The sequence below is a fragment of the Equus caballus genome, chromosome 10, assembly GCF_041296265.1.
Source record: "Equus caballus isolate H_3958 breed thoroughbred chromosome 10, TB-T2T, whole genome shotgun sequence".
Lineage (NCBI taxonomy): Eukaryota > Metazoa > Chordata > Mammalia > Perissodactyla > Equidae > Equus > Equus caballus.
This window is the reverse complement of record NC_091693.1, coordinates 16590170-16615162: the sequence shown is the minus strand read 5'-3', so window position 1 is coordinate 16615162 and position 24993 is coordinate 16590170. Positions and strand designations below refer to the sequence as shown.

The window sequence follows — 24993 nt, the reverse complement described above, 5'->3', positions numbered from 1 at the left end:
TCCCCACCTCCAAGCTGGGCCGTGCTGCCTTCTGGGAAGTGTAGTCCGTGGCCGCTCGGACTCCAATTCCCAGCGGGCTTCGGGGCGGGAACCCGGAAGGGGAGGCTGGAGAGGAGCGAGTGGGGGAAACCCGCGTAGCCGAGGGAGCTGCGGCGCGGGGAGATGGTGAGAACCCCGAGAGGGGGCCAGGGGCGCTTGAAAGCCGGGGCGGGGGTTCGGGACCAGGTGGCGAGAGGGAAGAGGCAGGGGCTAAAGAAGGGGCTGGGCGAGGGGAGATCGCTTGGGGGAGGGGATTGGGAGGAATGGGAGCTCGAGGGAGTAGTGGAGGAATGGGGGCTGGGGACGGGTCTTGGAGGTGGGGAGGGAGTCGAGCTTTGGGACTGGTTGTTAGGGAGCTCAGAGCTGGGGAAGGGAGTCCCGAGTTGGAGAAGGGGCTGGGCGTCCAGGCAGAGGCCCTGAACGGGGCAGTTTCGAAGGGGTTAGCCTGGGGGTTGTGGAAAGGCTTGGAAGTCAGGGCTAGATGAATGAGCGGGTCTGGAGGCTGCGAGGGAGGGGCCAGCTGTGGATGCGGTGGGTTGGGGCCTCTGGATCCGACTGGGGGCAGGAGCTCAAGTTGAGATGGTGGGAGAGAGAAGTCAATGGTAGAGTGGTATGTGGGTTAGGCTCTAGGACTCGGGGTGGGATGGGGAGCGCGAGATTAGGGGTCTGGATGTAGCGATAGTTTCCTCGTCCAGCCGGAGACTCCCGGTAAACAAGACAGTCGCAGAACTGTAGGATCATACGGCCAGAAGGGGCCGAAGAGACACCCTTTTGCACTCATTTCTCCAGTGGGATTTAGAGAAGCGTAGTGGGTTATCTCTATGGGCAGTCCAGCATTCAGATCCCTTATTCTGCCACTCCTCTGTGACCTGGGCAAGTCTCCCCTCTCTGAAACTCTGTGTCATTTTCTGTATCGTGGGATCAACGTGCCACTGAGAAGAGGGGAGGCTGCATAACATCCTTACTGTGGCTGGCAGAAAGTCCTCCGTCTCAGATCTGTTGGTGGGAAGCTCCCCACCCCAGGAATGTGACTGGGTCACAGGTGCTAATGAATTCCCTCCTTTTCAGCCCAGGGGCTTTTTTTCTCAGCACCTGGCACCGATCTGGGCACATCCCAGCTCAGAAGCATGCCGGGGCTCCCCACAGTAGATTACAGCTAGCGCTTATTGTTTAGGAAGTGCCTGGCCCTCTTCTTAGCTGTTTGTGCATATTAACTAGTTTAATTCTGCCAACACTGCTAAGGTGTAGGCGCTGTTATTATCTGCATTCTACAGAAAGGAAGCAGAGGCACAGAGAAGTTAAGCCACTTTCCCAAGGTCATCCAGCATTAAAAGGCAGACGCACAATTCCAACGTAGGCATCCTGGCTCAGCATCTGTGTTTTCACCGCCGTAGTTTGGTTCACTCTCCTTGTGCGGAAGTCCAATGTCACGAGTAGGCAGCGACTGGGGAACTGAAGCTGTCTTCACTTTGAATTTTAGTTCTGCTATTTACTTGCTTTGTGACCTTGGGCCAGTCTTTTGACCTCCCTTCAACTATAAGATGGGATGAGTAACCCTAGGAAGGTGAGACAGTTCGGGGAGGCAAGCTTGTAAAGTGGAGTAAGTGCTGAAGACACATGACTTGTCTTTTTTTTTTTTTTAACATCAGTGGGAGCCTGCAACCTGAGAGAGAAGGCAGGTAGAGAGGGACCAATGAGGGAGATGCCAGCCAGCCTGCCTCCTTTCCTTTCTCTCCCAGGTTGCCCCCATATCCTGACTCTTCTAGTTCCCCACTCTCTGCTGCTGGGCTCCCAAGTCCAAGGGTGACTCCCTGAGGGGGTGCCCAGAAACTCCATCTGTCCCCATCCGTCTCCGCAGCCAAGTATAAATAATTCACTTGCCCATGCCCAGCCTGGCCCGACTCCAGGTATTTCCGTGAATAGGAATTATTTCTACCCACTGTGTGGTTCCCCCCCCCCCCCACCTTTGGGTCATTTTGACCTCCCGGGGAAGCTTGGCAACTTTGTAATTCCTCTTGAAACGGTTTGGTTCTTTGCCATGAGGCTTCGGGAGTTTAAGTCATAAGTTCTCTGACTTTGCGAGGAAAGCTTATGATTAAAAGTATTGGCTTCAGATAGGTTCAGGTTCCTCACCTCTGCTGCTGTGTGTCCTTGGCCAAGTTGCATTCCCACTCTGGGCCTCAGTTTTCTCTTGTGTAACATGGGGCCACATTCCAACAATGAGGCCCTTGTAAGGTAATGAGGTAACCTATATCAAATGCCTAGTGCACGTGAAGCTCTCCATAAGTGGGAGGTCTTTTTGTGATTTTTATTCTTTCAAGAAAAATGTATTGAGTACATACTCTGGAGCCAGAACACCCAGATTTAAATCCTGACTTCATCACCCATCAGCGGTGTGACTTTGGGCAAGTCACTTAACCTCTCTGGGCCTCCATTTCCTCTTCTGGAAAGTTGGGGTCCCTTCTAGGAGTAGTCCACACCCTGCCCTTGGGGAGCTTGCCGTCGTCACAGTGCTAGGACCATCTTGCGGCTCTGGTGGCATTGGCCCCGCATTTTTCAGGTTTGAGTTCTCTGTTATTGATTCATTTTCAGCCCCTCCTGCCAGCTCTGTCTGCTTGTCTTTGCTTTCATGGATTTTTAACACTTTGTCTCTGAAAACCTATTGGTTTCCGGAAAAGTTACCAAGCTCTCAATCATGCCTGTTCCTGGTCGTCGTCACATCTGGGTGCCCGGGGGTAATGGAACACTCTTTTTTCCTTTCCTTTATTTGTTTGTCTTAGAAAATGTGCCTGCTTTCCACGTTATTTCGCCATTTCTTCAGATCCTAAATGTGTTTTCAGCCTGTGCTTGTCTGAAGCTTACTCATACAAAATGATATTTTTACCATGTCTAATGGTATATTTCTAGCGGCTCTGGTAGAGCTGTATTATTCCTAAAAGCACAGGTTTTCTAAAACGCTTGGCTCATCCCTTGCTCCGTGATGCCATCCTGACCCCTTGATTAAGATCGTAACCACCCCCCACCCCCTCTGACACTCCATCCCCCTTTTCTGCTATATTTGTCCCCCACAGCACTTGCCACCTTGCAGCTTACTGTGTATTTATGGAGCCTCTGTCCAGTTAGTATGTCAGCCCCACGAGGACAGGACTTGGGTCCCCCTTTCCCTGCGTATCTATCCCCACTGCCCAGACAGTGCCCGGCACACCGTAGCCGCTCTGTAAATATCAGTTTAATTAATAAGTGAGACCCTGTACCCGACAGTAGCAAAAGAAGGGCCATGTTTTGGTTATTGTGGGAGGCTGCGATCCATTTAATTTCAGAATGTAAAATAAAGAGGGAAGACGTCTTTTGGCTCAGTCAGTGATTATCAAACTCTTAGGCAGTCTCACCTTCTCTTAATAATCCCAGCCCCTGAATATTGAGCCTCCCCTCGGTACCTGGCTGGCACTGGGTGCTCCTCTGGGTCGATCTCAATGAATCGTGAACCCAGCTATGGGTGGGTGCTGGTATAATCTGCGTTTTACGGTGGGGGAAACTGAGGCACGGAGGGTTGAGCACCTTGCCTGAGGTCACACCCCCAGAAGTGGGGGAGCTGGGGTGCTGGCGGGCCATGCCTGGCATCCTGTATCTCTAGATCCGGAGGCCTGGATGATTCTTTAGGGAGCTATTATTCAGACAGGAAGACTTGAGAAGGGGAGAGAGGCCGGGAGACCCTGAGGCCAAAAAGCCAAGAAAAAGAGTTTGGATGGATCAGGATTGTGGACAAAGGGGCGCACTGGTGGCAGGGGTGGCGGGATCTCGAGGGTGGGAAACAGAAGGAGCAGGACCAGGAGCAGAGCCCTGGTGTCCTGCCACCCATTCCTGTGTGACTGTGGGCAGCGCTCTGTGCCCAGCCCTGAGCTGGCATGACCCTGACAGCCGCCATCCTGGGATGGCGGTGCCCCAGGTCGGGGGGAGGGGAGTCACCTGAGTCAGCGTGGGGAGTCAGGGATCTGCACTTTATCATTTGGTTTATCCTTTTGTCGTTGTTTCCAGCTTCTTAAGGGGCACACTTAGCTTGTTAATTGTCAGCCTTTCTCCTTTCTTTGTGCTTTTATGGAGACACGGCATCTTATTTCCTTGATCTGATAGCTTTCTTTTTCTTGATTTACTCCTTCATTTTGCTGAAGCAAATCCTCCAGTAGCTTTCCGAGAAAGGGTTCACGGACATGCATTTTTTTTTGCAACCTTGCACCTTGTGGGAGGGTTTTCAGTCTGGGAGGGATGTGGTCCCATTTGTGCCTGGAAAGATCTCTCTGGCTCCTATGGAAAGGATGGAGCTAAACTAGGCTAGCGAGCCATGTGCAGAGGCTGGAGCAGCTGCACCTTGGAGGAGAGGTCCCTGCCTTCCAGAAGGCCACAGGAAGGAGGGGAGAGAGGCCTTCACCCAGGTCATTGTCAGTCAGCAGTGACGGGTGACAGGTGCTGCCAGAGGCGGCCTCAGCAGGAAGAGATTCCACGTCACTTGGGAGGGCACCAGGACAGCTCCTAGAGGAGGTGGTCTCTTGCCTCCGTCCTGGGAGCAGGATTTCCACAGCTGGACTTGGCTGGAACCAGCCAGCTTTTCCCAGGAGGTCCCGAGTAGCACACGTGTAGAAGGCAGACAGCATGGCGGTGTCCTTTCATTCAGATGTGCATTGCACACCTACTATGTGCTACGACATTGCTTCTCAGACTTAAATGCATACCGGAATCTCCTAGAGATCTTGTCGAAGTGCATTCTGATTCAGGAGGGGAAGGGCGGCCCCGAGACTGTGCATTTCTACCACCTTCCCAGGGGCTGCTGCTGGGGGGGTGGGGGACCACACTGCACGTAGCCAAGTGCTCCGTGCTATTCTAAAAGCTGGGGATCCAGCAGTGAAAAAACTAGACAAAAATACGGCCCTGGGGGAGCTTTCATTGTGGTGAGGTGAGACCGACAGTGAACTTTCTCAGTAAAGTTTATAGTACGTTAGATAGCAGAGCATGCTAAGGAGAAAAATCGGGAAAGAGGATGGTGAGCGCATATGGCTCTTGGTGGAGGCTGCAGTTTTAAATCAAAGAAGGGCTGGCGGAGGTGATTTCTGAATAAAACCTGAAGGAGGTAAGGGGGCGAGCCATGTGGCTATCTGGGGAAGAGCATTCTAGGCAGGAGGAACAGAGAGTGCAAAAGCCTTGAGGACTGAACGGAATGATCCCCGAAAAGTGCTTGGTATACTCAGTAAAAAGCTGCTCGAGCTGCGTGAACGCCGTGTGCTCTGGCGTCGGCCGGCCTTGATTCAAAGCTCTGCCACCAAGCTGTGACCAAGGGCAATTACTTAGCCTTTCTCTGCCTCCGATTCCTAATCTTGAAAGGAGATTAAAAATAGTGAGACGAGGTGAGAATTAAATGAGTTAATATGTGTGAAACGCTTCGAGCAAAGGCCCCCAGTGAGGGCTCAGTGTTAACTGCTGTGGCGACCATCATTTTCTCTCCAGTATATTCATTTTGGTCATGATTGTTTGTTTGGACGTCTGCCCCCTTTTCCCATGAGCTCTTCCTGGGAAGCACAGTCATTTCTGTGTCCCCAGCCACCAGCCCAGGGCCGGCACCCAGGAGGACCTCTGAATAATGTCAGACCAGGAATGTGAAAATGTGGATTGTCTTATTGTTGGGGGCGTTCCATCAAGGATGTTGGTTCTGTGGTCCAGGTCCTTTCTAATTTTGTTTTCAGCCAGTCTCTCATGGAGAGAGACGTTAAGGTTTCCCATTACACTCTGGATTTGCCAGACTCTCTGTTGTTCTCTTGTTTTCTGCTTCATCTCTTTTGAGGCCATGTTGTTAGCCTCACATACGTTGAGAAGTTTTGTGGCTAGTGGGTTCCCTTCCTTTGTCCCCATCTGTGTCTTTAATAATACCTTTTGTTTTGTCATTGTTATTTTTTAAGTGGTAGTGTCATTCCTTTACGTGTCTCTGGGTTCGTCTTTGCCTGGTCTGGCTTTTTCCATCTTGTTATTTTCAGTCTTTCTGGGTCATGGTGTTGTACGATAAATGGGTCTTCGTGGCGCAGTCTCGGAAAGCTGACCTAGTGTCAGGGGTCGTGCTGGACTCTGTGGGGAGTTAGAAAATTCTGCTCCAGTGACCCTGCTGGCTGGGACACAGACAACCTGGGTGTGAAACAGAGTTTACACTGCCATTAGGATGTGGAGCCTCAGGGCAGGGAGCTTGGGTTGGGGCAGTCCTGCGGGGGACACCGTGATGACCACGATCTCTCTGGCCCTTCCTCCCCCCCACCTCCACCCCCCATCAGGGGGTTCACAGTCCAGTGGAGGAGACGGATCCATCCCTAGACAGTGATGACCAGAGCTGGGAGGAGGAAACCCAGAGGTCCCCCTCTGAGCAAGTGGGTGGTTTCCAAGAATGTCCTCAGGGGACGTCTCTCTGTTAAAGTTACATTCGAGCAAAGACCCAAATGAAATAAGGAGTCGAGCCACGTGGAGCTCTGGGGGGAAGGCATTCAAGTCAGCGGGAACAGCAAATGCAAAGACCATGGAAGGGCAGAGCTTGGTGACTCTGAGGATTAGAAAGCAACTAGGCCAGTGTGGGAGCCTGACCCCGGGGTTGGGGAGGGGGTTAGCTTCTTGGAGGTGGGGGTGGCTGAGCTGAGACCCTGAGAATATATAGGGAAACAACAGTGCAGTAATCTGGAATTGGATTCCTGGGCTCTTATCCCTGTTCCAGCTCACACCGGTTCTGGGTGACCTTGGGCTGGTTCGGCCACCTGTCCTGCCTCAGTTTCTTCATCCATACAGTGGAGATGAGACCAGCTCCTAGTCTACTCAGGACCAGCTGAGGCCCGAGTACTCTAACTACTCTCTATGCCAGACCAGGTGCCCGCCTGGGTCCACTGGGGGTGTGGCGGAATTGGGAGGGGTGAGGCTGGACAAGTTGGGTACCAGGGCTTTTCCCCAAGGGCACTAGGGAGTCATGGCAGGTTCTGAGTAGGTAGGGACAGGGTCTGCTTTCTGATTTAAGCAGACCCTCTGGCTGTGATGTGTGGGATGGTCGCAAGCAGGCAAGGCTGGGACAGGGTGCTGGGGGCACAGGTGATGTCCCAACAGGTACCTGCAGTGGGGCCACCTGTGGGTGTGTCTTGAATTGGCCTGGCATTGAAAGGATGTAGACCAGTGCGTTCAATAGAATATAATGTGAGCCGCCTGTATAATTTAAACTCTAGTAGCCACAAGTCAAAGAGGTGAAGTTAATTTTAAATATTTTGTTAAATTATATCCTAAATATTATTTTAACAGGTAGTCAATATTAAAAAGTCATTATTGAGGCCTTTCATATTCTTTTCTTGTACCAAGTCGGAGTCGCATTGGAGGCTCCTGGTTGGAAAGGCTGAACTGGGGGTCCTTTGGGCACGCAGCCTGAGCCTTGAATGCCAAGCCCAGGGGCTTAGACTCAGCGCCGCGGGAGCCGTCGCAGGGTTCTGCCCATTTGTTTTTCAGGGTGAGGGGATCCCGCTGCCCAGTTTCCCCCCCCCGCAGGAAATCTCGACCCCCAGGGTTCCCAGCTAAAGGTGGGCACTCTCAGATCTTGCCCGCTTCCTTCCGCCCTGGAGTCTCAGCCCGGGAGCTGCTTGGCCCTTTAAATCTCAACTGTCAATCAGGACTCCTGTTCGGAGGGAACGTCGCGTAATAAACCTCTCTTTGAAGGCCCTGGCCTTTGCCCTGGCCTCGTTCCTCCGTTTAGCAGGAAGTTGCGAATTGCTCCTCGCTCTCTTACCCTCGGCTGTTTCCACGCCCACCTCGTCGTCTCTCGCCTACTCCTCCCTCTTTCGAAGTTGGGCCCCTTCGCCAAGGCCTTCCTTATATGGGCACGGCCCCGAACGGCGGTCGCTCATTGGCTGCGGGCGTCACGCGCGCGTCTGTCAACAAAGGGGCGGAGAGAAGCGAGTTGCGCGCCCGCCCGCACGGCGGCCGGAGGGAAGGAGGGTGGGGGCGGGCCCTCTCCGCCTCTGCGCATGCGTGTGTGCCTCCACCCGCTCCCCTCCGCGAGGGGGCGGGGCTCGCGGGGGCGGGCGCTTGGGGGGGCGTGTCTAGGTTGCGCGGGTCCCCTGTGCTGATTGGCGGGTTTCGGGGAGACTCCTACAAAATTTGGGGGGCAATTTGCGTTTCAGCGATGCTTTGGGACTTGGGGAAGTTTTTGCCTGGGTATGGGGCATACTGTGGGGTTCCCTTGAGCTTAGGGGGCGCCTTGGGGTTGGGCTTTGGGCTCTTTGCTAATGTGGAATGTTCGGTTGTGTTGTTGGGGGTCTGCTATGTGGTTTGGGGCGTCGGGTGGGTGTAGGATGTGAGGTGCCACGGAGAGACTTAGAAGCAAAGTAGGCAGTCTAAGAATACCAATTCTGGGGCCAGAATGGCTGGGTTCGGGTCTGCCTCGACTTCTCCTGACTTTTCTGTGCCTCATCTGGAAATCAGGACTAGTGACACTGCAGGCTTCACAGAGTCCTGGGAGGGTTCGCAGGAATTGTCAGAACAGCCCCTAGTCAGCTCCCAGAGAGCGTGCAGGAAGCACGCGTCTGCTCTTAGAACATCTGTGAGGTTTCTTTGGGAGTCTTTTAGGGGTTCCTTTGGCTTGGAGAAATACGTGATTTGGGATTAGTTGCATGTGTTAGGGAGCTTTTGCGTTTCGGTGAGTTCTTTTGCAGTGAAGGGGCTTCTGAAGGATTAGTGAGGCCATGGGGAGGTTTAGAAAGAGTTGGAGGTGAGTATAGGATTCCAGGAAACTGGTCTTTTGGGGCATTGTGAGGTTGGGAAATTGCTGTGTGTGTTGGCGTTTGTGGTAGGCATGGGATCTGTGAGGGGTGCCTTGAGGTTGGGGCCTTCTGTGCTGGAGGGGATATTTTTAGGTTTAGAAGTTCAAAGTGGGATTTCAAAGGGTCTAGATATTTGGGGGGGGGGCTGGGCATTGAGATTCTGGAGATAAGGATAGGAACTGATTATGAAATTTCAGGGGGTGCCTAAGTTGTAGAGGGCTAGCATCCTAGAGAATGCCCTTGGCTGTGTTATCATCTGTTCCTGGGCATTTAGACGTATTGGTGGTGATAAACATAGCCTTCTCTTGGGGCTGGCCCCGTGGCCGAGTGGTTAAGTTCGCGCGCTCCGCTGCAGGCGGCCCAGTGTTTCGTTGGTTCGAATCCTGGGCGCGGACATGGCACTGCTCGTCAGACCATGCTGAGGCAGCGTCCCACATGCCACAACTAGAGGAACCCACAACGAAGAATACACAACTATGTACCGGGGGGCTTTGGGGAGAAAAAGGAAAAAATAAAATCTTTAAAAAAAAAAAAATAGCCTTCTCTAGGTTTTAGGGGCTGTGTGGTGATTTTTTTTAAACAAGGAACTGGGATTTCAGCAGAGGCTGTTAGTATGTGAGAGGTAGGTGGGATTAGGGATCATGGGGCTAAAGATTTTTAGGATTGGGACTCCCTTTGTTGCTGGTGTCTCTGGGTGTTGGAGCCCGTCTGGATTTTGAATGGGTGTCTTCAGGACCATGAAGTGAATGGGGTTTTAGTGGTGTCTGTGGAATTGCCTGAATTTAGAGGGACAGTCTGTACTGCAGGAGTGAGCACACTTTTTCCTTAAAGGGCCAAAAAATGAGTATTTTAGGCCTTGCAGGCCATATGTTCTCTGTTACAACAACCTAACTCTGCCATTGCAGCATGAAAGCAGCCATGAACAAATGAGCATGTTTCAATAAAACTTTATTCGCAAAGACAGACGGGGGGCCAGTTATGGCCAGGGGGCCATAGTTGGCTGAGCCCTGGTCTCTAGGCATGTGGAAGGTTTGAGGTTTGGAGGGCTTTTGGTTTTGAGATGTCTGGAGGGAGCTGGGCCGGGGAAAGACTGAGACAGAGGGATGGGCTACCTATTGGTCCTGCGGTGGAAAGTGGGCCTCTCAGGCTCCGTAGCAGAATTGCCTGCAGATCAGGGCATGCACACAAAGTTATTGCAAATTAAAATGGTCCTCATTAAGACAGCCCTGAATCAGAAAGTTCAGAAACCAAGTTTGAGGACCTGGTTTTGCACTATATCACCCTACTCCACTCTGAACCCCCTTTAACCTGTGCGCAGCTCGGGGAGGAGGCTGGACTGGAACAGGCCTTCGTATCCCAGGGGTCTGGCTGTGTTGAAGGGGGTCGCCTGCACAGTCTTGGGCCAGTGTGTGCATTTTTTGGGGTGAGGATACCCAGCTTGAAGAGGTTCTCAAAGAGCCCCGTGACCCAAACATAGCGAAGAGCCAATTTCTTAAGGGCCTCTCTGGCTCTGATCTCAGATTTTCTTCTCCCACCTGGCCCACCTTGTTTCTTCCTCCACGGGCTCAAGCAGCCAGAGCTGGGGGCAGGGCTGGGAATTCCTGTCTTTTCAGGAACTGGTACTGGGTGAGCAAATAGAGAAAGAGGAGCTGTCTGTCAGCTGATACTCTGGATTCCCTGTAAAGGTTCTGGCAGCCGGAGGCTTCTGGATCGTGATGAAGGCAGGCAGGCAGTGCACGCTGGTCTGTGGGGCTGGAGCAAGCTGCCAGCTCCGGTCACGCTCTGGGTTTTCAAAGAGCAGGTCCCATCCATTTGCATCCCTCTATTTGCTCACCTGTGCCGTGGGGCGGGACTAGAGTTCTTGGTGGTCTAGTTTGGTCTATGTCCTCAGGGGAAGTTGAAGTTGGGGTGGTACTTGGAGGGCAAGCTGTTCCTCCAGCTCCCCAACCTCCTCTTCCCTGTCTCCAGGTGGCCTGTGGAGCCCCCCACCACCCTCCAGGTCCTGAGATGTGGTGAACCCCTGCCTGTCTGCCACCACTGCCCAGAATGGACCGCAGCAGCCTCCTGCCCTTCCAGCTCTGGTGCCCCCGGCCCTTTGGCACCTACTCCCAGAACCAGCCGCGCCCACCGTCCACAGCCCTCAAGCCGCCAGCCTGCCCTGAGCCGGGCAGCGGGGCAGAGCCAGAGCACGGGCCTGCCCACTCGGAGAACACGCCGCCCGCCCTGGCCACCGAGGCCCCCGCCTCCCAGCCCACCCCGCTCCTCTCGGCAGCAGCTGCTGGCGACGAGGGTCGAGTCCTGCTGGACACGTGGTATGTTATCAAGCCTGGGAACACGAAGGAGAAGGTGGCCTTCTTTGTGGCCCACCAGTGTGGTGGGGGCAGCCGGGCCAGCTCCATGAAGGTCAAGGGGCACTGGGGCAGTGACAGCTCCAAGGCCAAGAGAAGGAGGCGCTGTCTGGAGCCCACTAAGGCTCCGCCGGACCCCGGGGGCCGGGAGGGGCCCCCTGCTGCTGAGGGGACCCCAGCCTCAGCCGGTGAGGACGTGGACCTGCTCTCTGTGGCTGAGATGGTGGCCCTGGTGGAACAGCGGGCCGCCCTGGCCCTGCAGAGCTACCCGCGCCCCGGCGCCCCAGCTCCTGTGGTCTTTGTGTCAGCTGAGCAGGGCGGGCCTGCCAAGGGGCTGGGGTCCGAACGGCGGTCTGGTGGCGGGGACTGCAGCCGGGTAGCCGAGGCGGTGGCCCACTTTGAGGCCCAGCGGGACAACCCTCCGGCCAAGGGCCTCCGCAAGGAGGAGCGGCCTGGACCAGGCCCCGGGGAGGTGCGCATCGCCTTCCGGATCTCCAACGGCCGAGAGCCCCGCGCACCCGATGGCAGCTTGGCCAACGGGAACGCGGGCCGGCCCGGATGTGCCTACCCCGGCAGCCCAGGGCCCGGGGCCCGAGCCAAGGACAAGATCACCTGTGACCTGTACCAGCTCATCAGTCCCTCTCGGGACGCCCTCCCCAGCAATGTGGAGTTCCTTCTGGCTCGGGCAGATGAAGCCAGCGAGGCTGAGACCCCGGCCCCCGCCAGGCCCGAGGACACTCCCCCGGCCCCCCCTCCCCCCCCTGCCCGGGACTGCGGAGCGTCAGGCTTCCACGTGGATGTGGTGGTGACCGGCGTGGTGGACGAGTGCATCTTCTTTGGCAAGGATGGCACCAAGAACGTGAAGGAGGAGACGGTGTGCCTGACGGTCAGCCCTGAGGAGCCGCCCCCGCCGGGCCAGCTCTTTTTCCTCCAGTCCCGTGGGCCCGACGGGCCCCCCGAGCCACCCCCGGCGGACTCACCAGCTGCCGCGCCAGGCCCAGACGATGCCGAGGGCACAGCGGACACCTCCCTGTGCCGCCTGTACCGGCACGTGTCGCACGACTTCCTGGAGATCCGCTTCAAGATCCAGAGGCTGCTCGAGCCACGGCAGTACATGCTGCTGCTGCCCGAGCACGTGCTGGTCAAGATCTTCAGCTTCCTGCCTACTCGGGCCCTGGCGGCCCTCAAGTGCACCTGCCACCACTTCAAGGGCATCATCGAGGCGTTTGGCGTGCGGGCCACAGACTCGCGCTGGAGCCGCGACCCCCTCTACCGCGATGACCCTTGCAAGCAGTGCCGCAAGAGATACGAGAAGGGTGACGTGTCGCTCTGCCGCTGGCACCCCAAGCCCTACCACCACGACCTGCCTTACGGACGTTCCTACTGGATGTGCTGCCGCCGAGCCGATCGCGAGACGCCTGGCTGCCGCCTGGGTCTGCACGATAACAACTGGGTGCTGCCCTGTAACGGGCCCGGCGGCGGGGGCGGCCGGGCTGGCCGGGAGGAGGGGAGGTGAAGCCGGGGGAGGGGGGGGGAGAGCCCACCATGCCCACCCCCACCCCCTCCCCCTGGGAGCTGAGGGCCAGGACTGAGTCAGCAGCCTCTACCCCCCCATCCAGGCAGCACCTATCCCCCTCCAGAACTGATACGGGGTTCTGGGGGGGTAACCCAAGACAGCACTGGGACTGACTGACCCCCAGTGGTTTTCTACTCTTCAGACCCAGGGCCGTGGACCCTCAAGTAGGGTGTGTTTTTTTTTTCATCAGCATCTCAATTTCTTCTCCATTCAGCCCCAACACCCTCCCTGCCGCTTTCTACACCCCAGGGACCCACCAGCAGGGAGCAGACTGGCAGCTAATTTTGGTCCTCCTTAAGGGTTCCCCCATTCTGGCCCCCTTCCGCTCCCTCCTCCGATTCCTTGTCTCTGGAGCTGCGTTCTCCCAAGAGTCTGGCAGCTGCCAAGGTGGGCGCATCTCATAACCTCTTACACCAAGGCTCACCTCCTCTTTAGGAATTGGGGGCCATCAGATAACAGATCCAATTTGGCACATTTCACGGCAGCCTGTCATTTCTAGATGTTTTCCCCATTAAAATCGTAAAAATCACTGTTTTCTCCTTAACCTCGAGCTACCTGTCTCTCCAGCTCCCCTAAAGAGGAAGAGGAAAAAAAAAGAGTTGAAGTATAAAAATTCCCCTCCTCTGTGATCTAAGCTATTGCCATCACTCTCCCCACAAAAAAGCTGTGAAGCCCTTTGCCACGCTCTTGACAGCGTCGGGGGCCGCTGGGCAGGGACCGTGGGTTTGAATTTCTGGCTTGTTTTTCCTTCCACTCTTGAGTAGTTGTTCAGGCCTTGGGGTCTCTCCATCCCCAGCCACATGCGTTTCTCTAGAATCCTTTGGTCAATTGAGACTTTGATTTTCAGGCAGTTTGGTCTGGGGTATTTTGGTTTGTTCTCTTTGGGGGTTTTTTTTGCTTTTTTTTTTTTTTCATCATTGTGGTTCTGGAAGCTTCTAGCTTGTGGCATCTGACCGATTTTGAATTGGTCCTTTCTATAAAATCAATATTTATAAGGCTGGGCCTAGACTGCTTCGTGTGTTGCTCAGGGAGGGGGCTGGGGGGGTGAAAGGGGTCATGGGCCCATGTGTGGCGGGATGGAAAAAGTTGAGAGAATGCGGATCCTTACTCCAGTCCCTTAGCCTGAGATTATTTTTGACTCTTTTCATCTATGTCACTTGGGCAGGTATGGTGGCTCTGAAGTCACTGGGAAGCCAGCCTCCTTCTAGCTCACGATTTCCTTGGCTGTGGCCCTCATCCTCATGGTCCAAGATGGCTGCTAGAATGCCAGCCATCACCATTTTGCAGGAAGGGAAGCCCCATTCTTCCCAGAAGTACTGCACTATATCTATATACATCTCCCTGGTCAGAAAGCCATATGGAAGGGCGGCAAGGGGGGCTGGGAAATGTAGTCTTTTAGCTGGGTGCATTATGCCCACCAAAAAACTCTTACTAAGGATCCCTGTAATTAAAGCTTTAAAATATTCACTTAATTATTTAATAAGGAAAAAGGAGAATTAAGACATTTTAAAAATTCAAGTTTACAAGAAGAGGGGAAAATGGATATTGAGAGGCGCCTAAGTCTCTGACATTCTTACCAGAAACCAAAATTTCCAGAGAGATTAGGATCTATCGTAGTAGTTATTTAATACTTAGATTTTAGAATCAAAGAGACCTGGGTTTGAATCTTAGCTTGGTTTCGTGGGACTTCAGTTTCCTGTGGAGGGAGGGCCCGATTATTTGAGCTCTCCTGCTGAAAACAGGAAGTAAAAAATCTTAAAAGCATGCAATAGCCAATAAAATACATTTAAGGATACAGTAAGCCAAACACTTAAGGGAAAGGGTACATGGGGCCCTGAAACCACTTTTGCTCTGAGGGCGTTTGCTGATGGGGACAAACTTGGGTTTGCTCCTTGTAGCCTTACTAGGAGAAGCAGGCTGGAGTCAAGGCCAGAGCCTGCCCAAGGTGGGGAATCTAATAGCTGGGATCCCACCAAACCATAAGCTCGGGTAAGGATGAGCTGGGAGACTGCAGAGATGTTCTAAATGCTGAGGGGAGCCCAAGGGCAAAGGAAAGAAAAAAGCAGACCCTGGGAATTTGTGGTCAGTGGCTGGCCTTCGGCTCAGCTTTGCAGCCCAGGTTTGCATCACCCCTGTGTTCCGGGGTGCTTCGAGCTGAGATGTCTGGCAGAAACAAACATCAGTCCTCTGGCGGAAAGAACTCTCATTTAGAATCCCCACCAGTGGTTTTTCACACAATGAGTCCACAGTCCAATAACCAAACACGCATGGAAATAAAGCAGCGGGAGCAATAACCAGCAGAAATGAGAGCACAAACAGACCCACAAAGGCTTCTGATGGTGAAACCGTCACAGATTCTAATGCAATGAGGGCTTGGAAATATCTGCCGGTCCCCCTGAGCTAAAATATAGCCTAGCAGCTACGAAAGGAAAAAACCCACAGACGTACAATAACCAAAGTAAAAACTCAATGATTGGGCTAACAGCAAATTAGACACGGCTGAAGAGAGATTTATTGAACTAGAGCTAAATCCAAAAAGTAGCACAGAGACAAAAACAAGAAAAAAAAAGACCTGAGAAAATACGAAATACGAAAGGTTGTAGAGGATAGAGTGAGATAAGTGAACACATTAATTGGCATTCTAGAATGAGAAGAGCAAATGGTGCAAAGATAATATTTAAAGACACAACAGTTGCAAAGTCCAGACTGGTCAAAGATTAATCAGTGCCATGAGTCATAAGCAGGATAAATAAAATAAAACGTACACCTAGACACACTGCACTGAGTGTCTAGCTATGTGATCTTCCGCAATTGATTTCTCTGAAGCTCAGTTTCTTTTCTTTTCTTTTCTTTTTTTTTGCTGAGGAAGATTGGCCCTGAGCTAACATCTGTTGCCAATCATCCTCTTTTTGCTTGAGGAAGATTGTCGCTGTGAAGCTCTGTTTCTTAATCTGAAAAATGCAAATACTGACGTTTTCTCAAAAGACTGAGAGACATCACATGTAGAGTGCTCAACAGTTGTGCTCGTCAGATACACCAAGTGGCACCTTCATAGCGTGAAGCTGGGGGGAGCCCAAGTTTGGGAGATGGCCTTGCCAAGGATCAGCAGCCTCACCTGTAAAATGGGGCTCACAATCCCTACCCCAAATTCAAGCAGAGAATGTCCATCAGGCCCCTTGCCCAGTCCTGGTGTGTAGCACGCAAGCAAGATGTCATGCAAGGAGGCCTAGGGGCCAGGGATGTAACTGACCAACCTGCTTCCCGCTGCTAACGAGGTGATGGTCTCACCTGCTTCTGGGATGGTTCTGAGGCTAAGGGGACACGGTGTGCTTTTAAGTCCTTGGCCCCATGCCTGCCACACAAGAAGAAATAGGAACTGTCCCTGTGGTTTGAGACCCTCACCACCCCAACTGTTGATGAATGTCACTTCCCTTTCTGGACTCTGGACTTCCGGCCAAGTCCACCTCTAAGTGCCCTGCCCCAGCCCCACTCTAACTGGCAGCCCGTTGAAAACCTCTGCAGCAGTGACTTTTGGTCGATGATCTGTTGGTCCAGCACAGGTGGTGTTTGGAAGGGAGGTAGGACATGGGGTTTGGAGCACAGCTGTGCATGAGCACCCGGGCGCTCTGAGCAGCGGCTTCATCATTCTCAGCCCTAACCACTGCATTTGCAAAATGAGCACCGGAAACTGCCGACCTCAGGATGTGGGGGGAGATTAATGAGCTGACACATATAAAGTGCGCGTGGGACCTGGCACATAGTAGGTGCCAATAAATGTCAGCTACTGTGGAAGAATTGAATCGAGGACCTTCTCTTCTCTTACTTGATATCCTGACTTTCAGCTTGTGAGTTCTCTTGAGTCTCCTCCAGCCTTGAGTTAGCTTGGAAGGCAAATGCTCAGTGACTACCTAGTAACCCTCTGTCCTAGCCTGGCAACCCTGCTGCCTCCCAGGTGCCAGGTCCCCAGATCAGCAGGCACAGAGCCCCGCATGACCCCCTTGCTAGGCGCCCTCCGTTTCATGGTTTTCTTCAGAGTGGGCTGCTAAGCTGCTGCAAACGCACCAAACTGTATCCTTAGGGAAAGCATGTCCTAAACTTTGCTGATCATGAGTCTTCCTCAGGTGCTTGTTACAGAGTCCCAGCCCCTCCCTGGGGTTCTGATTCAGTAGGTCCCTACCCCTGCCCCACCCCCCCGAATGGGAGTCTACTTTTTTTTTTTTTTTTTTTTTTTGGTGAGGAAGATTGGCCCTGAGCTAACATCTGTTGCCAATCTTCCTCTTTTTGCCTGAGGAAGATTGTTGCTGGGCTAACATCTGTGCCCATCTTCCTCCGTTTTATGTGGGATGCCACCAGAGTGTGGCTTGAGTGATACTAGGTCCATACCCAGGATGGGAACCCATGAACCCCAGGCTGCAGCATGTAACCACTACCCCACTGGGCCAGCTCCATGGGAGTCTGCATTCTTTAATAAGCACCCTGGTTAAGTTTGAAAATTAGAGTTGGGAAATAATTCCTCAGGCCATCACTAGAGTTGCTGTTACACCCACCATCTCGTACTGCTGTCCCCACAGCTGAAAGGGAAAAGATGGTTTGGTGTAACTAGTTTGCAGTGAATCTAGGTCTGTCTTACCCATTCCTACCCTAAGTGCACACAAACTGTCAAAACTCAGTGTTTCCCAAAGTATCTTCTGAGGCACCCTAGTTCTGTGAGGTGCTTCCCAATAAAGGGGTTCCATGGTGAGAAATACTTTGAGAAAACACTGCATTCTCCATCTTACTCTTGGAAATTCCTATTGTGCAATGAAGAAATTCATTTAAAGTTGTTTCACCCTGCTTTTTCGATCCCCTTTTTCATGCAACACCTATTTGTGCCAGTTCTGTAGAAGACGTTTTCCAGAAACACTGGTTTAATGCTCATTGGATCTGGCAGAATCTAGAGTTCCCAAGTATCGGCTTCCATGTCCTCTGTTCCCTCTTACGAGCGCATCCTCTTTGGGCCACACGGGGCACATCCAAGGGGGAGTTAGTTTCGGACCGGTGCATTAGTAAGGCTGCCATTCTGGAGAGCGAACTGACACAAGAACATGGGCCACAGAGAATTCATTTGGTTGGGTGGTACTGCTGGTCCAGATGCCAGTCCTTGGTTTGCTGACCAAAACAGAACAGCATTTGGCCCCTGCAAACTTTCCGCCCAAGCATCTCCCTCAGGGCAGGGGCCAACCTCTGATTCCTTTGGCGCTCACCCCACGCTGGTCTCTTTCATATCTTTGAAGAGTGGCAGCTTGAGATAGTCAAAGGAAAGAGGGTCTTCCAATCACAGCCCAAGCAGAGCCGAAGGTATTAAGCAGGACCAGCCAGCACACCCCAGGCGGGCCCAGCCTGAGCTCTGTTGGCTCCAGGTGCCCTTGGCACGTGCCCTGCTGGGCGCTTCTCCAGAGTCAGCCAGGCAGGCTAGAGCCCCAGGTATTCCGCCAGGAACACGGCGAGGATGCGGCTCAGGTTGTGGACCGTGGGTGGGTGCAGGTTGGCCTCAGAGTCGTCCGGCGTGTGCCAGACGGAGGGGAAGGGCGTGGAGATGAGGTGGAGCACCGGGACCCCTGTGGGAGAGAGAGCAGACTCAGTCAGGCCCACGGCTGACCCAGGAGCCTCGGGACCCTTGCCTCATCCCTCCGCCACTCCCCCAAGAAGATACTCTGTTCTGGCACTTGAACTCTGACTGATGGTTTTAAGTGTGTGAGGGCAACATGTTAGCTTAAAATACATATTCCAGTATATCTACTGTTTTCATAACACAAATTAGAGAAACTCAAAACTTAATGGGGGCCGGCCCTGTGGCCGAGTGGTTAAGTTTGCACGCTCCGCTTCGGCGGCCCAGGGTTTCAGTAGTTTGGCTCCTGGGCGCAGTCAGGCCACGCTGAGGCGGCATCCCACACAGCAGAGCCAGAAGGACCTAGAACTAGAATATGCAACTACGTAATTGGGGGTTTTGGGGAGAAGAAGAAAAAAAAAGATTGGCAACAGATGTTAGCTCAGGTGCCAATCTTTAAAAAAAAAAACCTCAATGGATTATGGAAAGACCAGAAGAAGGGAAAGATGTCTTTGACCCTCTCACCCGGTATACGTTATTAAGCTCTTTTTCTCTTCTTTACTCACAGTTAGCACTTAGACAGTACTTGTTCTATTCCAGGCCGATACATCACACTCGCACACACACATACACCCCATTTTATCCATATAATAATCCTTTAAGGTGGGTGCTGTACATACCCCCATTTTACAGATGTAAATACCGAGGCACAGAGGCAGACAGAGTGATTTGCCTAAGAGTCCGCCTCCAGTAAACAGTGGTCAGAATATGAACCCAGGCCGCCTGTCTCCAAAGTCTGTGCCCTGAGCCCCGGCACTACATTGCCTTCCCGTCCTCCGAGCACTTCCCTTTGTGTTTGTCCAGATTTGCTAAATATCTGCCCCCACCAGACAGGAGCCAAGTGGATTATGGCCATCACCGTATCCCTGCCGCCTAGCTCAGTACCCGCCTTGGGAAGTATTCACCGAGTGAACCAATAAAGAAGTAAGGAACGCGGGGCCAGCCTGGTGGCGGAGTGACTACGTTCGCATGCTCTGCTTTAGCGGCCTGGGGTTCACAGGTTCAGATCCCGGGCACGGACCTACACACCACTCATTGAGCTATGCTGTGGCAGCGTCCCATATACAAAATAGAGGATTGGGGGCTGGCCCCATGACTGAGTGGTTGAGTTCACGCGCTCCGCTTCAGCAGCCTAGGGTTTCACCGGTTTGGATCCTGAGCATGGACCTAGCACCTCTCATCAGGCCACACTGAGGTGGTGTCCCACACAGCAGAGCCAGAAGGACCCACAACTAGGATATACAACTATGCACTGGGGGGCTTTGGGGAGAAGAAGAAGAAGGAAAAAAAAGATTGGCAACAGATGTTAGCTCAGGGCCAATCTTCCCCACCAAAAACAAACAAATAAATAAATAAGAAGTAAGGAATGCATATTTGTTGAATGCGTAATTTATAGAGTAAAAATTTAAAAAGTTTTTAGCACTTAACATATGCAAGCACTGTGAAGATGGGACTTTTATATACCTCATCTAATTCTCACCCACTTGGCGATGATGAATATACACTTAGATATGTGTGTGTATGTTTCTACCTCTTCTTCCAGAAGAAACGGGGGCTCAGAGAGGCTAAGTAATTTGCCTTAGGTCGACCAGTGGTAAATTGCAGATCCTAGAACCCAGACCTGTCTGATGCTGAAACCTGTGATCTGAACCCGGCTGTACAGCAGAATCATCTGGGAGTTTTGTCACAATAACACAGGGGTCCACGACTGCAGTTCAGTAGGGCTGAAACGTGACGGGACATTTCCCGAAGCTCCTCGGGCGATTCTGCTGGCCTGCCGGGGCCTTGAAAGGCAAGAGCCGGAAGAAACCGCGATCATGGAGGCTCAAACGATTATGTCCGGGCACCGCGCCCAGCTCTTTACAGGTGTGAACACGCTCAATCCTCTACCAACAACTCGGAGACGGGGACTATTATTACCCACGTTCTACGGATGAGGAAATCGAGGCACAAAGGGGTTAAGCCACTCGCCACCAGGGGAAGGGGCAGGGCCAGGTCCCATCCGCGGCTCCCTTGGACCCCTGCCCCCCACGCCCCCAGCAAGTACCTCGGCGGAGGAAGGGGACGTGGTCGTCCTCCACGGAGCTGAAGGGCTCCCCGGGCTGGAAGTACATCACTTCGTGGGGATGAGACTGTAGCAGGTTCAAACGGTGCAGGCGCTTCTCTGGAGGAGGCGGGGATTACAGGGCAAGGGTCAGCCCCTCAGCGTCAAAGGTCCCCCTGCTCACCAATCAGAGGAGGGCAGGGGCCCTGGGGGTAGAGCGCTGATCACGCCAACAAGAATGAGTGTCAGTTACCCCTACTGCGGGCCTACTGTGTTCCCGAGCTCAATTAATCCCTCTGAGTCTAGGGAGGTCCCCGATGATCGTTCCCACCACGTCCATTTTACAGACAGGAAGTGGAGGCTCGGGGAGAGGAAGCCGCTTGCCCAGGTTTACACAGCTGGGAAGAGGCAGAGCTGGGATTCGAAGCCAGACTGTCTGGCCCCTGAGCCCACGTTGGTCATCACTGCCCTTGACCGCTGTGGGGCATCCTATGTTTCTGCCCTAGTGCCTTAGAGACTAGCGAGGTAGAAGGAAGGCTGGAGGACCCCTCAGAGGACAGGTGCCTGCCCCGCCCCGGCCTGCCTCCCGCACCCCAGGCTGGTGCCTGCCTCCACCTTCACCTACCGATGCTCCTCAGCCGATGGAACCAGCGGGCCGTGCGTGGGAAGTGACTGTAGAAGGTGGGGTTGGGGGCTCCCAGGAGATCAAGAAGCATAAAGAGCTCCTAGGAAGAGAGGCCAGGACTGCAGAGGCCAGGCGGGATGCCGCCAACCTCGCTTCACCCTCTCCCCACCTCGCCGGAACCCAGTGGGGCCCTGGTCTTACGATGGCGTGGATCCTGGTGGGGCCAGGACTGTGGGGCGCAGACTCCATGAGCTGGGCCAGGTGCCGGGAGCCATAGAGGGAGTCCTTGGGTCCCCACTCCTTCAGCGCCTCCTCCCCATCCAGGAAGAGCAGCTGCAGGGTCACCGGGGCCGCCTGTGGGAGCCGGTGGTCAGGGCCAGCTCAGGGCCAGCCCTCGCCTCAACCCACCCACATTTCCTGCCCACCTGCACAGCCGAAGGGGGCAAACCGGCCAAAGGTATGGGCTCTGAGCCAGACTGCCGGGGTTCAAATCCAGGCTCAGCCACTGCATAGCCGAGCAGCCGTGGGTAAGTCACTAACTCCTGGAAGCGTCAGTTTCCTTATGTAGAAACGGGGTCCCTAACAGTTCTAGTCATAGGGCAGGATTCAAATCCAGGTCCTCGAACAGTGCCGGGCATACAGTCACTAAATCGGGGTTGGCTCTGATTATCGTTGTTATTCCCCAAGCTTGTTTAGCAAAAGAGACAGACCTACCAATGAATAATCACGTGACCAGTGAAATTCAGTTGGGACCGACGCTTCCAAGAACTACAGGGTCCTGAGAGCATAGGAAGGGGTGGAAGAGAACCTGGCTCCGGAAGCACGTCGGGGCTGTTTGGAAGGGATGTTTGCGTGCAGGGGGAGTGGGAGGTCGCCACGCAAAGTGGAGCAGAGGGAAGAGTGTTCCCAGTCAGGGAGGCAACATGGACAAGGGCTGGGGCCAGACAGGGTTGAGCAAAGGCCTGAGGGGTCAGCAAGGGCCAGGGAGCTTGGGCTTTCTTACAGGGACACTGGGCAGAGCAAATAGCAAGTGCAAATGCCCTGTGGTAGGAGTGAATTTTGCAGGTTTGAGGAACACAGAGGAGGTGAATGGCTAGCGTGGATTGAGTGAAGGGCGAGAGGGAGGAGATGAGACTAGAGGTAACAGGGCACACCTCGTGGGCCACTATGAGGATTCTGGCTTATGCGTGGAACAAGGTAGAAGCCATGGGAGAGTTTTAGGAAGAGGAGGGACAGGATGTGACATTCAGAAGGTGGAAAGATGCCTGTGGCTTTGTGTGTGGACTGGAGGCAGGAAGATGAAACCAGGAGAGGAAGGTTGGTGGCGTGGGCCAAGGCAGAGGCAGCCACTACCCCCCACTCCCACCCTTCCCCCAACTCCTCACCTGATTCTTGGCTCTGCTCAACTCCAAGTCGAGGGCTTGGACCAGCTCCAGCAGCAGGGCGCAAGGCACTGCCGAATCTGTGGCCCCCACGAAGGGGGCCGCCCCAGATGGGAAGAGCTTGGAGTCATAATGGCAGGCGAGGGTTAGGTGACGGGCAGCCCCTGGGTCCAGTGTGGCCACCACGTTGCCAAAGTCCAGGGGCCCCAGGGGCGTCGAGGCCGTGAAGGGGTCCAGCTCCACATGCCAGCCTGCAGTCAGGGCCCGCAGCGTGGCCTCCAGGAACTAGTGGCAAGAGAGAGGCAGGAGGGTGGGCGGGGACCGGGGAGAAGGGCCACGTGACCTGAGCCTAGCAGAGCGGTCAGGCTGACTCGCAAGCCCCACTTCGCTTTAAATCGTCCCCTTAACACACTTCTGCTGAGTACCTACTGGGTGCCAGGGGTGGGGTGACCCTCCTCTTGATGCCAACAAGACTAATCTCAGCTCACTCTTCAATAGCACTAGGAACCCTCTGGGGTAGGGACTGTCAATGGCTCCGTTTTGCAGATAAGGAAACAGGCACAGAGAGGTTAAGAAACTAGTCCAAGGTCACACTCCACGTGGCTGAGGTGGGATTTGAACTCAGGCAGGATTCAAATGTCTCTCGATGCTTTCTGGGAAGCAATACAGTGATGTTAAGGCACCAGCTCTGGATCTAACCTGTTTGGGTCGAAACCCTAAGTATACTATTTATTAGCTGTGGGATTTGGGCAAGATGCCGAACTGCTCTGGACCTCAGTTTCCCCATCTGCACAACGAAGATCACATTGGTACCCACCTCATAGGGCGGTTGCTCGTGCCTAGCACATAGTACGCTTTTGGTGGGGCAGTACAGAGAGCAGCCTCTTAGCCGCTTTGGGTTCTTAGGCGGAATTTCCCTATTTCCCTATTTCCCTTTCCATGGCAGGCTGCGTGTCGGGTTGGAGGTGGAGCCGTTTACCTTTCTGACTTGGAGATTGCCCGGGCTGCCCGGGGTCCGTACAACCAGCAGGGGGCGCAGGTAAGCGTTCCAGAGGCGCTCTGGGTCCAGTTGCCCCACCACCCTCCGCAGCCGGGCTTCGGGCAGGTTTCCAACCAACGTGCCCTTGGGAGAGGGGTGGGATGGGGCAGAAAAGAGCAGAGCATGAGAGCAACCCCCGTTCCGACCCTACCCCGGGCGCCGTCGCCCCTAAGAAGCCCCGGGTCCTCTCCCAAATCGCTGCCTCCAGCATCGGAGGTTTTCCTAGGACAAATTCTAGACTTGGGAAAAGTCCCTCCAAGCCCATCCGGTCTAGCCCACCCTAATCCTGATTGGGAAATCGAGGCCCAGCGAGAAGGGACTCTTCCAAAGAGCTGACTTTAGGATTAGAACCCAGAACTCTCAGTCTTATTACCCCAGACTCTTCCTCTTAAAGGGGAGCCACTATTACAGAACAAGCCCGAAGCTTCATTCCATTGGCAAGGGGCATGCGATCTAAGGACAGAGACCCTGGCACCTGCGGCTAGGGCCATATGAAAAAGCCACGTGAACCTGAGACCTTAGGGAAGGGGAGGCGGGGAATGCGGGCCCCCGCGCTGCCTGCGCCCCCGCCCGGCCTCACCCGCAGCTCCCGGCCCTGCAGCGGCTCCTCGGTCCGGCGGTGCCAGCCGCCCCAGATGGTGTAGAGCGCCCAGGCCACGGCCAGCAGCAGCAGCAGCAGGGGCAACAGCTGCGCCCGCGGCAGCAGGCGGCGCTTGGGCGGTGAGGGGGGCTCCAAGAGGCCGCGGTCTCCGAGCCGTAGCCGGGTCCGCCCGCGGCCCCCGGAACGCATGGCAGCTTCGCCCTAAAACCGGTCCGGGACCGCGGATAGAATTTAGGCCCAGCCAAGTCCCACCCCGTGAAATCGGCGGACCAATGAACCCCAAGAGCGGCTGCCCCATCCCACCCTCCCGCGAGCCGCGAAGCCAATGGGGATTCTCGTCCTGAGGACACGCCTCCCTGTGTCCCTGGGGCTTTGGGGTTGGTTCCCCGCAGGGTGGCACAACCCAAAAGGGAGCGCGAAACGGGGAAGACTCCGCCTCAGCGGAGGAGGGGAAGCCAATGAGAAGCGTTTGATCACGGAAAATATTCGACCTCCCGGGCGCAGGTCCACGCCCCCTCCCGATGGAGGCAACGGATTGGTTACGCGGAGTCGGAAAGATCAATAGACGCGTAAATGACCCGCCCCCGAAGGAAAAGGGGCGGAGTCCATCCCCGAAGCGAGGAGCGGATTGGCTTAGCGGAGGCCACGCCCCTGAAGGCAGGGCGGGCGGGCATTTGGAAATGGCGTGTCCTTTCCCTTCTTCAACCTGTGCCGTCCTACGACAAAATGGTATGGGTCGAACCCGCTCTGTTTTCCTCTCCACGGTCGTGAACATCTGCTCGTTACGGTCCCGAATGGGCTGGAACCCCGACACGAGGCTCTTCCCCGACCGCGGCGCAGGGCTGGCGCGGGTCGCTATGGCAACAGGCCACG

At 54.4% G+C, this 24993-nt stretch overlaps 2 protein-coding genes across 2 annotated transcripts; one reads left to right on the top strand and one right to left on the bottom strand.

The window, feature by feature from the left end:
- The first annotated feature begins 54 nt into the window (after positions 1-54).
- FBXO46 (F-box protein 46) lies at positions 55-13311 on the top strand. Its single transcript, XM_001917249.5, has 2 exons — positions 55-165; positions 10827-13311. Exon 2 carries the CDS (start codon positions 10905-10907, stop codon positions 12720-12722), a length of 1818 nt encoding a protein of 605 aa, XP_001917284.3. The 5' UTR covers positions 55-165; positions 10827-10904; the 3' UTR covers positions 12723-13311.
- Positions 13312-15271: 1960 nt separating this feature from the next.
- QPCTL (glutaminyl-peptide cyclotransferase like) lies at positions 15272-24969 on the bottom strand. Its single transcript, XM_001917247.5, has 7 exons — positions 24100-24969; positions 23460-23603; positions 22484-22765; positions 21300-21452; positions 21099-21198; positions 20477-20593; positions 15272-18379 (listed from the first exon to the last, which is right to left on the bottom strand). Exons 1-7 carry the CDS (start codon positions 24307-24309, stop codon positions 18234-18236), a joined length of 1152 nt encoding a protein of 383 aa, XP_001917282.1. The 5' UTR covers positions 24310-24969; the 3' UTR covers positions 15272-18233.
- Between the last annotated feature and the right edge of the window lie 24 nt (positions 24970-24993).

Excerpts from the sequence above, each read along its gene's own strand:
- FBXO46 (XM_001917249.5), top strand. The coding sequence starts at position 10,905 with ATGGACCGCAGCAGCCTCCTGCCCTTCCAGCTCTGGTGCCCCCGGCCC.
- QPCTL (XM_001917247.5), bottom strand. The coding sequence starts at position 24,309 with ATGCGTTCCGGGGGCCGCGGGCGGACCCGGCTACGGCTCGGAGACCGC. Across the intron at positions 22,766-23,459 it reads GCAATCTCCAAGTCAGAAAG|TTCCTGGAGGCCACGCTGCG; the intron begins GTAAACGGCTCC and ends TCTTGCCACTAG. Across the intron at positions 20,594-21,098 it reads CCATCGGCTGAGGAGCATCG|AGAAGCGCCTGCACCGTTTG; the intron begins GTAGGTGAAGGT and ends CGCCTCCTCCAG.